This window comes from Entelurus aequoreus, linkage group LG21 (assembly GCF_033978785.1).
Source record: "Entelurus aequoreus isolate RoL-2023_Sb linkage group LG21, RoL_Eaeq_v1.1, whole genome shotgun sequence".
Lineage (NCBI taxonomy): Eukaryota > Metazoa > Chordata > Actinopteri > Syngnathiformes > Syngnathidae > Entelurus > Entelurus aequoreus.
This window is the reverse complement of record NC_084751.1, coordinates 25,100,457-25,117,578: the sequence shown is the minus strand read 5'-3', so window position 1 is coordinate 25,117,578 and position 17,122 is coordinate 25,100,457. Positions and strand designations below refer to the sequence as shown.

At 40.3% G+C, this 17,122-nt stretch overlaps 1 protein-coding gene across 7 annotated transcripts in view; it reads left to right on the top strand.

Moving 5' to 3' along the window:
* The first annotated feature begins 1,166 nt into the window (after positions 1-1,166).
* The window catches only part of LOC133638545 (serine/threonine-protein phosphatase with EF-hands 2-like), a 29,177-nt gene continuing 13,221 nt past the window's right edge, over positions 1,167-17,122 (top strand). Inside the window, exons 1-15 of one of the 7 annotated variants that reach the window (XM_062031255.1) lie at positions 1,167-1,274; positions 4,422-4,542; positions 4,635-4,964; positions 7,472-7,526; positions 7,618-7,793; positions 7,864-7,978; positions 12,693-12,981; positions 13,055-13,091; positions 13,574-14,101; positions 14,170-14,355; positions 15,511-15,653; positions 15,989-16,095; positions 16,212-16,375; positions 16,467-16,554; positions 16,634-16,814. In XM_062031255.1, the coding sequence (XP_061887239.1) occupies positions 4,896-4,964; positions 7,472-7,526; positions 7,618-7,793; positions 7,864-7,978; positions 12,693-12,981; positions 13,055-13,091; positions 13,574-14,101; positions 14,170-14,355; positions 15,511-15,653; positions 15,989-16,095; positions 16,212-16,375; positions 16,467-16,554; positions 16,634-16,814 (2,138 nt within the window). In that variant the 5' untranslated portion in view covers positions 1,167-1,274; positions 4,422-4,542; positions 4,635-4,895. Of the gene's footprint in view, positions 1,275-4,421; positions 4,965-7,471; positions 7,527-7,617; positions 7,794-7,860; positions 12,982-13,054; positions 13,092-13,573; positions 14,102-14,169; positions 14,356-15,510; positions 15,654-15,988; positions 16,096-16,211; positions 16,376-16,466; positions 16,555-16,633; positions 16,815-17,122 lie in introns of those variants that run through there. The other 6 variants (XM_062031253.1, XM_062031256.1, XM_062031257.1 and 3 more) reach the window with 6 other exon arrangements.

The following is a 17,122-nucleotide window of genomic DNA, read 5'->3' as shown; positions in this document are numbered from 1 at the left end:
ATGCTCTCCCTGAGAGAGCATGAGGAGGTTGAGGTGGGCGGGGTTGGGGGGCGGGCGGGGTTGAGGTGGAGGGGGTAGCGGGGGGTGTATATTGTAGCGTCCCGGAAGAGTTAGTGCTGCAAGGGGTTCTGGGTATTTGTTCTTTTGTGTTTATGTTGTGTTACGGTGCGTATGTTCTCCCGAAATGTGTTTGTCATTCTTGTTTGGTGTGGGTTCACAGTGTGGCGCATATTAGTAACAGTGTTAAGGTTATTTATACAGTCACCCTCAGTGTGACCTGTATGGCTGTTGACCAAGTATGCGTTGCATTCACTTGTGTGTGTGAAAAGCCGTAGATATTATGTGACTGGGCCGGCACGCAAAGGCAGTGCCTTTAAGGTTTATTGGCGCTCTGTACTTCTCCCTACATCCGTGTACACAGCGGCGTTTTAAAAAGTCATACATTTAACTTTTTGAAACTGATACCGATAATTTTGAAACCGATACCGATAATTTCCGATATTACAATTTAAAGCATTTATCCGCCGATAATATCGGCAGTCCGATAATATCGGACATCCCTAGTTTTTGGCCTTGTCGCTTTCGTGCAGTGATTTCTCCAGATTCTCTGAACCTTTTGATGATATTACGGACCGTAGATGGTGAAATCCCTAACTTCCTTGCAAAAGCTCGTTGAGAAATGTTGTTCTTAAACTGTTTGACAATTTGCTCACGCATTTGTTCACAAAGTAGTGACCCTCACCCCATCCTTGTTTGTGAATGACTGAGCATTTCATGGAAGCTGCTTTTATACCCAATCATGGCACCCACCTGTTCCCAATTAGCCTGTTCACCTGTGGGATGTTCCAAATAAGTGTTTGATGAAAAATCCCTAAACTTTCTCAGTCTTTTTTGCCACTTGTGCCATCTTTTTCGAAATATGTTGCAGGCGTCAAATTCCTCATTACACCTGCACTTTTTGGGGCCGATTATGTGCGCCGATTAAGGTGTGATAATGACCACGACAAAAGGTGTCGAGCAGAGATACACACAAGCTGTTGCCCTTTATCAGAGCCTTCATCTGTTTACGTGGCGTATTGTAGATGCCAACTGTAGTGAGCTTTAATCCTAATCCACTTGTTTTGTTTAAGCGATCCCGGGGGGGTGAAGGGGGGGGGGGGGACCACAGCGAGACAATTGTCTGCAATGCCATGGGACTACAACACAGTTGGGCCGAGAAGATGGGACATTTCACAGAGAAAACTTCGCTCCTGTGAGGAAGTGAGAAGCATCAGGTAACATTTACTTGGTCTATTGATTGTTGTTTGAATAATTCTATACACACTGCCCTTTCAATTTATAACCCAAAGTGTAGTCAGTTATTATTGACGTCTGATAATTATCCCATTATTGGTCATTGGAATAAGTGTGACAAACAGTATCTACTGCTGTGGACATGCATTAACTGTGCTATTGTTTATCTGACAAAAGACAATATTACAGTGGAGCCGTCTATGGCTAATTGTCATGCTTTAAGTTGCAACAATTTGAGTTACAAGCATCCCCGCCATTTGTTGGCGTACCAAACCTCACAGTGAACCCCGTGAGATCCGCCCGAAACATCTGGTCTTACTCGCTAGCATTAGTGTATAGCAAGAGAGCAACATAACTTCGTTTTCCAAGCACAGGAGGGAAGGAAGGGCAGTGCAGAGAAGACCAAGTGGATGATAGCCATTGAAAAAAGAAAGAAAGAACTCGTCAAAACATGACAGTGTTCAACAGTCCGGGCTTCATAATGCGCCACACATTTTCAATGGAAGACAGGTATGGACTACAGGCTGGTAGCCGCACTCCTTTACAACGAAGCCACGCTGTTGTAACACGTGCAGAATGTGGTTTGGCATTGTCTTGCTGAAATAAGCAGGGGCGTCCATGAACAAGACGTTGCTTGGATGGCAACATATGTTGCTCCAAAACCTGTATGTACCTTTCAGCATTAATGGAGCCTTCACAGATGTGTAAGTTACCCATGCCTTGGGCACTAATACACCCCCATACCATCACAGATGCTAGATTTTGAACTTTGCGCCTATAATAGTCCGGATGGTTCTTTTCCTCTTTGGTCCGGAGGACACAACGTCCACAGTTTCCAAAAACAATTTCAAATGTGGACTCGTCAAACCACAGAACACTTTTCCACTTTGCATCAGTGCATCCTCGATGAGGTCGGGCCCAGCAAAGCCACTGGCGTTATATATATATATATATATATATATATATATATATATATATATATATATATATATATATATATATATATATATATATATATATATATATATATATATATATGTATATATATATATATATATATACAACCCCGTTTCCATATGAGTTGGGAAATTGTGTTAGATGTAAATATAAACGGAATACAATGATTTGCAAATCATTTTCAACCCATATTCAGTTGAATATGCTACAAAGACAACATATTTGATGTTCAAACTGATAAACATTTTTTTTTGTGCAAATAATCATTAACATTAGAATATGATGCCAGCAACACGTGACAAAGAAGTTGGGAAAGGTGGCAATAAATACTGATAAAGTTGAGGAATGCTCATCAAACACTTATTTGGAACATCCCACAGGTGAACAGGCAAATTGGGAACAGGTGGGTGCCATGGAATATATACTGATTGGGTATAAAAGTAGATTCCATAAAATGCTCAGTCATTCACAAACAAGGATGGGGTGAGGGTCACCACTTTGTCAACAAATGTGTGAGCAAATTGTTGAACAGTTTAAGAAAAACCTTTCTCAACCAATCAGCTATTGCAAGGAATTTGGGGATTTCACCATCTACGGTCCGTAATATCATCAAAGGGTTCAGAGAATCTGGAGAAATCACTGCACGTAAGCAGCTAAGCCCGTGACCTTCGATCCCTCAGGCTGTACTGCATCAACAAGCGACATCAGTGTGTAAAGGATATCACCACATGGGCTCAGGAACACTTCAGAAACCCACTGTCAGTAACTACAGTTGGTCGCTACATCTGTAAGTGCAAGTTAAAACTCTCCTATGCAAGGCGAAAACCGTTTATCAACAACACCCACAAAAGCCGTCGTCTTCGCTGGGCCTGAGCTCATCTAAGATGGACTGATACAAAGTGGAAAAGTGTTCTGTGGTCTGACGAGTCCACATTTCAAATTGTTTTTGGAAACTGTGGACGTCGTGTCCTCCGGACCAAAGAGGAAAAGAACCATCCGGATTGTTATAGGCGCAAAGTTGAAAAGCCAGCATCTGTGATGGTATGGGGGTGTATTAGTGCCCAAGACATGGGTAACTTACACATCTGTGAAGGCACCATTAGTGCTGAAAGGTACATACAGGTTTTGGAGCAACATATGTTGCCATCCAAGCAACGTTACCATGGACGCCCCTGCTTATTTCAGCAAGACAATGCCAAGCCACGTGTTACATCAACATGGCTTCATAGTAAAAGAGTGTGGGTACTAGACTGGCCTGCCTGTAGTCCAGACCTGTCTCCCATTGAAAATGTGTGGTGCATTATGAAGCCTAAAATACCACAATGGAGACCCCCGGACTGTTGAACAACTTAAGCTGTACATCAAGCAAGAATGGGAAAGAATTCCACCTGAGAAGCTTAAAAAATGTGTCTCCTCAGTTCCCAAACATTTATTGAGTGTTGTTTAAAGGAAAGAACATGCCCTTTCCCAACTACTTTGGCAAATGTTGCAGCCATGAAAGTTAATTATTATTTGCAAAAAAAAAATAAAGTTTATGAGTTTGAACATCAAATATCTTGTCTTTGTAGTGCATTCAATTGAATATGGGTTGAAAAGGATTTGCAAATCATTGTATTCCGTTTATATGGAAACGGGATTTGTACATAAATATATATATATATATATATATATATATATATATATATATATATATATATATATATATATATATATATATATATATATATATATATATATATATATATATATATATATATATATATATTTACATATTATATATACAGTATATAATATATACTGATCCATCCATCCATTTTCTACCGCTTGTCCCTCGGAATATATACTGATATATTATATTTTTATATAATATATACAATATATAACAAATCCCAATTACCATGTACAATATTACAGTATATGTAACAGCTGCAGCAAAAAAGAAAAGAAAGGTGAAGGCATAGAAGAAATAGAGCGACTCCAATTGCTCCATTGTTGGCTGACTCTTGCTAGCGTTAATTTACGAGTTAGAATGCATAAAAAGAACAAAAACATGTGTGTGCTTGTCTCACATAAGGATTGTGAATGATAGGCAATATTAAAAAAGAAGTGCACTTCCCCTTTAAGAGCACCGACAGAACAAATTAACCGGCAAGTCGTTGTTCGTATTTCAGAAACAAATGTCCACTGTGGAGGACGCTGGCTCTCAGGAGGTGTTCTACGTTGGACAGTGAAAACAGCAAAGGATCATGGGATGCGGCATGCATAAACAGCACCCAAAGCAATGTGACAGAGGTGACATTGTTTTTTTTTAATCAGGACATCCTTTTTACTAAGTGTCTGTTTACTTATCACATGAACCTTAATACTGTTTCCATCTTTCAAAGTGAGCATTTCAGTTCCAGGTAAACACAATTTAATTCCCACACATCCTAGCATTTTATGTTCAAGATTATTTGCGTTTAACAAACAAATTTACACAACTTGATGCGCTCTACCAAGCTGCGACCAGTGAGTCTTTTGCTTTCATTTATGTATGTCATCATTATACGGTAGAACTATATGTTTTTAATACCTCTTCTCTTTCAGCTATCCGTGCGGCTCTGTTGATCCAACGCTGGTATCGTCAGTATGTCGCTCGGCTGGAGATGAGACGCAGGTGCACGTGGAACATCTTTCAGTCCATTGAATATGCTGGAGAACAAGACCAGATCAAGGTCAGGTCATAAGGACGTACAGCAGGGCTATTTACTTCAAAACTTGGGAAACTCCTAAAAACACTAGAGTTCTCTTGTGCTTTAAGTCCGAACTACAAATCTTTCGGTTTTAGTAACTTAGGTGTTGCTGAAGCTTGTTTACTTCAACGCAGTGAGTAAAGGGCCTTAAGATAATGTCTGTTATTTGGTGCTACTTGAATGAAATTAATTAGGTGTAATGTAAAAATACTACTTAAAATAAAGATAATATAATTAAATAAATTATTTCCATTAGGCATGTGAATCTTGCAACAACTTACGATTTAATTTCGATTCCTGGGGCGGCGATTCGATTCAGAAACGATTCTCGATTCAAATCAACTCTTGCAATGTACAAACCCCAAAACCAGTGAAGTTGGCACGTTGTGTAATTCGTAAATAAAAACAGAACACAATGATTTGCTAATCCTTTTCAAGTTATATTCAATTGAAAAGACTGTAAAGACAAGATATAGAATTTAATGGCAGCAACACATTGTAAAAAAGTTGGCACAGGGGCATTTTTACCACTGTGTTACATGGCCTTTCCTTTTAACAACACTCAGTAAACGTCCGGGAACTGAGGAGACCAATTTTTGAAGCTTTTCAGGTGGAATTATTTCCCGTTCTTGCTTGATGTACAGCTTAAGTTGTTCAACAGTTCTGGGTCTCTGTTGTGGTATTTTAGGATTAATATTGCGCCACACATTTTCAATGGGAGACAGGTCTGGACTACAGGAAGGCCAGTCTAGTACCCGCACTCTTTTACTATGAAGCCACTCTGTTGTAACACGTGACTTGGCTTTGTCCTGCTGAAATAAGCAGGGGCGTCCATGATAACGTTGCTTGGATGGCAACATATGTTGCTCCAAAATCTGTATGTACTTTTCAGCATTAATGGCGCCTTCACAGATGTGTAAGTTACCCATGCCTTGGGCACTAATACACCCCCATACCATCACAGATGCTGGCTTTTAAACTTTGCGCCTATAACAATCCGGATGGTTCTTTGATCCGGAGGACACGACATCCACAGTTTCCAAAAACAATTTCAAATGTGGACTCATCAGACCACAGAACGTTTTTCCACTTTGCATCAGTCCATCTTAGATGAGCTCGGGCCCAGCGAAGCCGGCTGCGTTTCTGGGTGTTGTTGATAAATGGCTTTCGCTTTGCATAGTAGAGTTTTAACTTGCACTTACAGATGTAGCGACAAACTGTAGTTACAGACAGGGGGTTTCTGAAGTATTCCTGAGCCCATGTGGTGATATCCTTTACACACTGATGTCGCTTGTTGATGCAGTACCGCCTGAGGGATCGAAGGTCCATCATATCATCGCTTACGTGCAGTGTTTTTTCCAGATTCTCTGAACCTTTTGATGATATTACGAACCGTAGATGGTGATATCCCTAAATTCCTTGCAATAGCTCATTGAGAAATGTTGTTCTTAAATTGTTTGACAATTTGCTCACGCATTTTTTGTTGACAAAGTGGTGACCCTCGCCCCATCCTTGTTTGTGAATGACTGAGCATTTCATGGAAGCTGCTTTTATACCCAATCACGGCACCCACCTGTTCCCAATTAGCCTGTTCACCTGTGGGATGTTTTCAAATCAGTGTTTGATGAGCATTCCTCAACGTTCTCAGTCTTTTTTGCCACTTGTGCCAGCTTTTTTGAAACATGTTGCAGGCCTTAAATTCCAAGTGAGCTAATATTTGCAAAAAATAACAAAGTTTACCAGTTCGAATGTTAAGTATCTTGTCTTTGCAGTCTATTCAATTGAATATAAGTTGAAGAGGATTTGCAAATCATTGTATTCTGTTTTTATTTACCATTTACACAACGTGCCAACTTCACTGGTTTTGGGTGTTGTATTATTTGGTATAAAAATGGTAATAAAACCTTTTCAAGAGGTGACAAAAGCTCCTTTCAGCTGTTGACATATGACATATACGTGCAGCAAGTTTTTAAATGGATGCCTAAAAAAACAAATTTTAATCAACTTTTAAAAATCAAAAATGTATTTTAAATCAGAATAATAACAATCATTATTTTGATGTGAATTTACTTTTTTCAGCACCCCACTTTCCATCACATCTGAAATGTATACAACTTAATAAACACATTTAAAGTCAAAGTATTTAACAGACTGATTGTTTATTTTCTGTATAGTCTATGATCAAATAATTTTAGTCCAAATCCTATCCAATACAGTTTTGGTTTACATCAATGCATATTTTTGATTTTGCAATATTTATTATTGTGGTACTTTGCTATAGTAGTGAGATGATCTTTGTAAAGGACGAAACTTTGATACAGATGTTGCATTGAATCTCATTCTTATTCAAATAAAACTTGAATGGTTGGCCTTCATTAGTCAAAATCCAACACGCTTTAGCTGAAGCAATACACCAGCGATAGCTTCCAGTCTAAGAGTGATGTCACAGATACTTCACTAAACCTTCCCATTGTCTTTTGCCCTTGCAGCTGTACAATTTTTTTGGCTTCCTAATGGACCACCTCACCCCCGCCAGCAGTGAGCGTAAGACCTCGGATGATTGCGGCATGCTTATCTCAACACAAATGTAACTTTCTCTTACAATACCGCTCTTGTTGTCTGACGTTCGAATCAGGAAATTTAATATCGCACATCTTCCATGGGAACGAAATCGGCCGTGACACAGAATGGGAGTGCTACTTTTGCTACAAGAGTATCGAGGTGCCGGACAGCTACGCGGGACCTCGGCCAACATTCCCAATGACCTTCTGCGGCGTGTCCAAGCTGGTGGAGGCCTTCAAGCACAAACAAGTAGGCACGACCAAAGACACCAAAAGCCTTGCATATTCCATGGTTTGACCGTCTTTCCTCCCACCAGTAGCAGCTCCATGCTCGCTATGTTCTACAGCTTCTTGGGGAGACTTGGAAACTCTTACAAACTCTACCAAATATCAACAATGTCTCCGTCTGCCATACTAAGGAGATAACCATATGCGGTACGTTGCCCCAAGCGTCACATTAGCAACTACAAAACCCAAAACCAGTGAAGTTGGTTCGTAAATAAAAACAGAATACAATGATTTGCAAATCCTTATATTCAATTGAATATAGATACTTAACATTCAAACTGGTAAATATTTTTTCTGAAACATGTTTCAAAAAAGCTGACAGAAATGGCAAAAAAGACTGAGAAAGTTGAGGAATGCTCATCAAACGCTTATTTGGAACATCCCACAGGTGAACGGGCTAATTGGGAAAAGGTGGGTGCCATGATTGGGTATAAAAGCAGCTTCCATGAAATGCTCAGTCATTCACAAACAAGGATGGGGCGAGGGTCACCACTTTGTGAACAAAAAATGCGTGAGCAAATTGTCAAACAATTTAAGAACAACATTTCTCAATGAGTTATTGCAAGGAATTTGGGGATTTCACCATCTACGGTTTGTAATATCGTCAAAAAGTTCAGAGAATCTGGAGAAATCACTGCATGTAACATTGAATGCCCGTGACTTTCGATCCCTCAGGTTGTACTGCATCAAAAACCGACATTAGTGTGTAAAGGATATCACCACATGGGCTCAGGAACACTTCAGAAAACCACTGTCAGTAACTACAGTTCGTCGCTACATCTTAAGTGCAAGTTAAAACTCAGCTATGCAAAGCGAAAGCCATTTATCAACAACACCCAGAAACGATGCTGGCTTCGCTGGGCCTGAGCTCATCTAAGATGGACTGATGCAAAGTGGAAAAGTGTTCTGTGGTCTGACTAGTCCACATTTCAAATTGTTTTTGGAAACTGTGGACGTTGTGTCCTCTGGACCAAAGAGGGGAAAAACCATCCGGATTGTTATAGGCGTAAAGTTGAAAAGCCAGCATTTGTGATGGTATGGGGGTGTATTAGTGCCCAAGGCATGGGTAACTTACACATCTGTGAAGGCACCATTAATGCTGAAAGGTACATACAGGTTTTGGAGCAACAAATGTTGCCATCCAAGCCACGTCTTTTTCATGTACGCCCCTGCTTATTTCAGCAAGACAATGCCAAGTCACGTTCTGCATACTGTATGTAACAACAGCGTGGTTTCGTAGTAAAAGAGTGCGGGTACTTGTCTTTGCAGTCTATTCAATTGAATATAAGTTGAAAAGGATTTGCAAATCATTGTATTCTGTTTTTATTTACACAATGTGCCAACTTCACTGGTTTTGGGTTTTGTAGATTGACCTGAGTCAAGGCCAAATGAAGCTGAATGGAATGTTGAGATGGAAAGTCCATCTGTGTGTTACTTGAGCAAGGCTACTTCCTGATTCAAGGATGAATGAAGGGAAGTTGCTATTAATAACCACCAAGAGATCCCAGGAACATTTTGTGCCATTCATATTTTTTCCTCCCAGCTATTTTGGCTGTCTTGAACATGCTCCTGGGAAGTAGCCTCCTCTGTAGGGGACACTTGTTTTGCATATCAGGGCTATTTTCTTCCCAAATTTTTAAAACTCTTGACAAAAGAAATACACCAAAAACTAGAATAAATGTCCTGTGCAATAGATGCTAGTTCTCAGGAGGTTATAGGTTATATCTGCTTGACAAAAACTAAAAATAGTCATCTCTGTTTCTTAAATTAGCCTATAACAGGGCTAGTCCGACCCAGGAATGACCATACCGGCCCCGAGTTCAGTTCAAAACTTAAGAGACAAACATTTTTGCAGAACATTCCTAGGAACACTAAAGTGCTCCTGTTGTATAGAGGATAGCCGACCCTTGCATTGACATTTTAACCTTGGTAGCAAACATAGAACACTGGGGTCATAACTTGTGATTTACAAAACTGAGGCTTTCCTCAAGGCACCCATTAAGTCAGGGGTTTCAAACTCATTTTAGCTCAGGGGCCGCATGGAGGAAAATCTATTCCGACTCGGGCCGGACTGGTAAAATCATGGCATAATCATTTTAAAATAAAGACAACTTCGACATTGTTTTTTTTTTTGTCTTACTTCGGCCAAAACTAGCACAAGCACATTTTGAAAATGTACACATTACAAAGAATCCTCTGGGCAAAATACTTCAGAGTTAGTTAAAAATTCAGAAGAAAAAATTGGTGCAGTTTCAAAACACTGTGAAGAACACAATGAACTTAGTCTTTTTCTCTGTGTATTTAGAAAGCCATTAAACTTAAAGCACTTCCTTTACATCACAACTACAAACGTAACCAATGTGAACATGGTAGATTTAGGCATAAAATAAAATAGAACAAACAACAAATGTAGAAACACACATTTTTACAATGGAGTTCAGGGTGCGCATCGTGTCAACAAATTGCGAGCGCTGCCCGGAATTCTCACTACAAAGATGATGGTCATGTTGACTTAAGTCTTTGCATCTTACAGTTTAGTTTTTTAATCTGTTGAGTGGATAATTTACAATCAAAGAAGGTATTGTGCGTCACTACGGCATTAGTCTGCCGCCAGCCACAACAGGAACAGCTAAATGCTTGCACCTGCACTGATTGGAGTAGCGGCAGCCAATCCAAAGGGCGCTTAAAGTCAGCTGACACCTCATCTTTAAACAGTGTGATGTGTGACGTGGGTTACACTGGAATTGGTATTGCGACATCCAGTGGACACATTTAGAACAGCATTTTTCTTTCATAAAAAAATTGCAGCTAATTTTTATACTGAGACTCATTTTGGGGGCCGCGGGCCGGATTAAACCTGTTCACGGGCCTGATACGGCCCACGGGCCATACGTTTGACACCCCTGCATTAAACCCTCCCCTTTATGGCGGGTTTTTCCTTCGTAATGTAAATTATGTAACCAAGGTGTTGCTGTAGCTTGTTTACTTCAGATGCAGTCTGTAGTCATTTGTTCAACTTCTTCTAGTAGTGTTTCTTAAAGTCCCCTTTTAGGTCCTCTCTTTTTCATTATTTGGGTTATTCAATTGGTGGCCCGCGAATTCAGTTAAAAAAAACTTGTGAGAGCTTCACATTTTTGTAGCAGGTTCTTAAAAACACTAGAGTGCTGTCATCATAGAGATGATCTTTGGCTATGTTTTTGCAGCAAATTCTTAAAAACAGCACAGCGCTCCTGCAACTCTGACAAAATAAATAGACCAAAATCAAATGTCTACTGTAGAGGACGCTGCTTCGGGAATAAAAAAAATAGGGGCACATTTGGGCAAATATAAACTAGTGGAATCCTTTTTAAGTGTGCTTTGCTACTAAAGGGCTAAGTGTGTGTCGCTTTTGGTGTGTGTTATTTTTTATTTAAGTTCTTCGAATGAAAAAAGACCACAGCGGAGCTATGTTGAAAGGGTTGAAATGCCCTTAACATAACACAATAATTGATATTGTATAATTATACTGAAATTATTTTAAAATACTTATTTATTTAAAGTGGCAAAATTTATTAATATATCCTATTGATAGCAGTTTTTGAGATATTTTTGAGATAAACGCGTGAGTTTTTAACACCAAGGGGACAATGGCTGATTTGTGTTCTTTCAGTAATTATTTGCGGATTTTAGCCATACTTTTTGTTGTGTTGGTCCATTACGTAGTTTTTCTTAAGAGGGTTTTTTCATGTTAAATAAAAAAATCACAGTCCAATTCTTTTACAGGTGTATGATAAACTGGTAGGTATAAGACAATAATACCCCAAAGCCAAACAGGACATACTGTAAGTCAATTTTTTAAAGGGCATGAAAACCTTTTGGATACGTTTTTTTTTAAAACTTTTTTTGATCAAATCTCTAATAGCAACTTCACCCCTAGGCAAAAAAACCCCAAACAATCCTGTAATGTTTTTTGTTTTTAATTCTAACAATTGTAAGTCCTATTGATCACAAGTTTTCATTAGTATGAATTTGCGCAACAGTTATTTAAACCTGTGACATTATCTGATCAAAAGGCCTTAAAACGGATTTTAAAAAATGATGCTTGATATTTTTTTTTAAGACTGGAGTTCAAAAGTAAGAAATATATCTATGAATCCAAAAATGTTTAACGCCCTTCAAAAATGTATGTCCTGATTGGCTTTGAAGTTAATCAAAATCAAATTTCCTCAGAGGTTTAAGATGACAAAAAGTACAAATTCCAGGATTGCTTAACCTGTGTGGTCTGCTCTATAAGATTATATGGAAATAGGCAAGTAGTTTTGAAGTAATCCTACGAATGACCTGCTGATGAAACTGTATGGAAAAATTTAGCATATCGTGACCAAAACTATCATCATGGTTAGCACCATCATCAGGACATTGTTCAAATTGCTTGGTGCAAAATGTTTTGCCTTCTGTTATGTTTTATCATAGCAAAATGAATTACTCTTCTTTAAATGTTTGTTAGTTTTAATTGTTGATAGGAGCCTCTGACGCTGTAATGGTAATTTTAGCCGGAGGTTCATTGATAAACCAACCGCAGTTGAATCCCTCTGCTACAAAACAGCAAGCAGAAAATCATTTTTGGCCTCATCCATATTAGATTCCGGAATTTTAAAGAGTACATCGCTATCAATCAATCAATCAATCAATCAATGTTTACTCATATAGCCCTAAATCACGAGTGTCTCAAAGGGCTGCACAAGCCACAACTACATCCTCGGCTCAGATCCCACATCAGGGCAAGAAAAAAACTCAACCCTCTACCCCTACCACACGATAATGGCTGGATGAATTTTACTTTGTGTAAAATCAGAATACGTTGTAATGTATGAATTCACAGGCGATTTACACGGACATCTCGAAGATCTGCTGCTGATATTTTACAAGGTACTTGCACAATGTACAAGAATCGTCAGGTCGAATTTGTCCCATTTTCTAACATTGTCAGTGTTACACATCCAGAATGGTTTGCCTTCATCTGAGAAACCGTACGTGTTCAACGGCGACTTTGTGGACCGGGGGAAAAACTCGTTAGAGATCCTACTAATTCTGTTTGGGTTCCAGCTAGTCTATCCTAACAACGTCCATTTGAACAGGGGGAACCACGAGGACCACATTGTTAATCTAAGGTACTATTTATGGTCTTTCTATTACATTCTTCTTCTGTCAAATGTAGATGTCATTTGGTGTGTGGTCTTCCAGATATGGGTTCACCAAAGAAGTTCTGGGGAAATACAGGGTAGGTCTTTATCATTTTGTTGCTTTATGCTCTATTGTACACTAAAATATTCACGCAAATCAAGATTGGGGATTGTGATATTTTTGCTCATTTTCTGAAGAGTAGGGTAGGAGGCCTTAATGTCCAGACCTACAACTTGAATGTATTGTCTTTAGAATTACCGGTAACTGGCTTGTGTGCGAGTGAAGGTCTGATTTACCGTACATAAGCCAGACTGACTAAGAAGGGAGTAGCGAACAAGGTCAATGATAAAAAAATAAATGCTGCAAAATTTAACAGATTTATCCTTGGCCCATGGTGCTTAAGTCCCTGAGGAAGTGAAAACCACCCTGATAGATTTGGCATAGTCGTGATCCAAACCAGGAAGACAGTAAACACCATGCAGTCACTAGATTTCGACAAAACGCAGCGTCCACCTTGATCCGTTTCTTCTGTACACCAAAGCCTTCTTTTGAAGCACTGTCCTATGGATTGTTGTGCAGTTGCATGGAAAAAAGATCTTAAAGCTTGTGCAGAAGATCTTCAGCTGGCTGCCTTTAGCAACTATAGTGGATCACAAGGTGCTCATAGTGCATGGAGGGATCTCTGACTGCACCGACCTCAATGTAATAGCCAGACTGGACAGACATAAAGTAAGAAAGTCCAATACCCATCAGCAAACAACAGGTCCTGATCTATTAAGCATTATTTTTTTGGAATTTGGCCAGTATGTCTCGACCCTGAGGCCTCCAGAGCGAGGGTTTCATACGACAGAGGACAACCGGGACGAGGAACCGGCAGAAAGTCGACGTCGTGTATTTTCCCTGACTCAGGAGAGATCAAGTCCAGCTCATAGGCACGACATTTCACGGCGCTCACTTCAAAATCCTCCTCGGGGCGACCGACTGCACTGCTCACTGGAAAAAGAGCTGAAAAAAAGACGGAGACAGGCCGGTTTTGACCAGTCTTATGGAGACATAAATAAATCTGACTCCCGGGACACAGGGAGCGATGACCATGAGTGGAAACAAGTAAGAACAAGTTCCACTATTTTCCACTTGTTTGCAGTTCAGTGCGTCACTAATGGGATCGAACACAGGTGGTGGACATGCTGTGGAGCGACCCGATTCCTCAGAATGGATGCATCCCTAATGAGGTGCGAGGCGGAGGCTGCTGCTGGGGCCCGGATGTTACTGAAGATGTTCTGGGACGACACAACTTGCAGCTTCTCATCCGCTCGCACGAGTGCAAACAGGACGGCTACGAATTCTGCCATGACAGGAAGGTGAGAGTGTGTCATGAAAGCAAGTCGACTACCCATTCTTAGACCCGGCGTCTTCAAAGTGTGGTTTGCAGCTAATATTTTAATAGCCCTCTGTACATTCTGAAAATATTATTACAAAAAGGTGTAAAGTAACAGGGGAGAGAAGTTGAAATGTTGATGCTAAAGTGGTCAGTGGCCTTGTGGTTAGAGTGTCCACCCTGAGACTGGAAGGTTGTGAGTTCAAACCCTGGCCGAGTCATACCAAAGACTATAAAAATGGGACCCATTGCCTCCTTGCTTGGCACTCAGCATCAAGGGTTGGAATTGGGGGTTAATTCACTAAAATGATTCCCAAGTGCGGCCACCGCTGCTGCTCACTGCTCCCCTCACCTCCCAGGGGGTGAACATGGGGATGGGTCAAATGCAGAGGATAATTTCACCACACCTAGTGTGTGTGTGACTATGGTTGGGACTTTGACTTTTAACTTTAACTTTGAAAAACTCCGCACGCACAATGTATTTTTTTACCCCAAACCAATACACATAACTTTCTCCTTTTCAAGAACGTTACCGATTTTATTATTTTATACTACTATTTAAATGTAGATTTTAATTTAGTTTGCGCACACCATTGTCTTCATGCATTTCAGGTGGTTGATAAGGTTTGATGTGTTGGTGCGCGATGCTTTTTTTCCCCTTCCTCGCGGAATGTTTGTCAAACATTCGGTGCAAACAGCACGCAAATTTTTTTCCCTGTGAAACAGTGTAAAAAGTCCCAAAACGATCAATGTCACGTTTGTTATTAATGAGCTCACGGGAACTTTACGACACAAGTAGGAGAAAAGGAGCAACCCACCTACAGCGGGTAATATGCTAAATTGGAGCGTTTTTTTTTTAACGTTATACGAGCTATTTTTCAATGTTACCGAATTTATCGGTGTGACGTGACTCCTCACATCGGCGTGATAATTATCTGTCCGTTATTCATCCTGCAAAATGACATGCAGGGTGTTTTTTTCTTTTTTAAAATCTATATATAGTATTGGCTTTTGAAAAATAAATATATCAAAAAAGCCCCCCGCATATTTAGATTTTTCATTATGCGGCCTATAGTGGAAGAAGATTGTAAACACCTGACTTAGACCATAGTTCACAGGTGCATTCTCCTCCATGCAGGTGCTTACTTTATTCTCAGCTTCCAACTACTATGAAGTAGGCAGCAACAGAGGAGCCTACATCCGGATGGGCCCCGACCTGAACCCTCACCTTGTTCAGTATCAAGCCAGCAAGACTTGCAGGGAGCTAACCCTGCGACAAAGGTTTGATGGACTAATAATATATTGACCTGAATACTGTATAAGTAATATAAGAATAATATAGTCTAGTCGTCGTATCACAGCTGGTGTGTGTGTGTGTGAGTGACAGGGAGAAAAGTTGTGATCTGTTTGTGATGTCTCACAAGTGTCAAGCTGAGCGTCAAATCAACTGAGCAGTTAGGGATTCAGTACCTTGCTCAAGGACACACCAGTAGTGCTTAAGGAAAAAAAATCTGACATTTCCAACCCAAATAGTCCGTAATTTCTGCAGGTCTTTGCAACGGATCCTCAACCACCAACTACTGTGTTTAATCCACTAATGTCTTGTCTCCTGTTAGTGTCGGATGGACGGAGAGGTCGGCCCTACAAGCTCTGAGGGAACAACTGTTTGTCCATAAGTCGGATCTCACCAGTGTCTTCCAGGAGTTTGACCCAAACAACACAGGTACTAAACTGCAATCATGCACAAAGACGGTTTGCTTCTGAACAACTGTAGCACACTAGTTCAACACCAGCTAGTTGCAGCATCATCCCACACTAGCAGCTCTTTGTCATTGGCAGGGTTGATCTCAGCACGGGACTGGGCCAGTGCCACAGAGAGTGTGCTGAAGCTGGGTGTACCCTGGAGGGTCCTGCGTCCTCAGCTTGTGAGCATCACCGAGCAGGGCATGGTGGACTACCAGCAGTGGATAAGGGAGCTTTCACTCACAGAGCCTCATCTGCAGGTGTCTCTTCCTTATCTTACCTTGAATAAACAATTCTTATCCACTTGATCAGTTTGTTTACAAGCAAAGGATGTCCTTGTTTTTGTGACAGATCTCAGACACCAGCATCCTAGAGATCATGTACAAGAACCATTCAAACCTTGAAACCATCTTCCGGATCATAGATACCGACCACTCAGGTATGTAGGATTCTCTGTAACCACCCCTCCTTGTTGTTGTTCCTACATTTAACAACCTCTTCTTTGCTCTCCCTTCCAGGTCTAATCTCGCTTGAGGAATTTCGTCAAACCTGGAAACTGTTAAGCTCACACCTCAAGAAGGAAATCAGTGACAAGGCCTTGGGGGACTTGGCTCACAGCATTGACTTCAACAAGGACGGGGTCATCGACATCAACGAGTTCATGGAGGCGTTTCGCCTGGTGGAGGTCTCTGCACACGAGTAGGAAAATATGGAAAGTTTGTATTTGGACATTTTAAAATGGGAACATTATAGCCACAACTTTTCAATCTTGTGGATTCTGAATAATATGTTTTACATAAAGTTTGTTGAACATGGTATCTAATAAGGATCATGTACTTTTTGAAGGATTACCTTTTAGTTAAGTATGGTGACATCCACCATGATGCCATTTCTTTTGTGTATTTATGCAAAAAAATGGAGGACATCAATAAGTGAGTTCAAGAATGGATTACAATACATCTCAAATTAAGCGAAAATGGCTTTTAACATTAATGCACATGCATGAT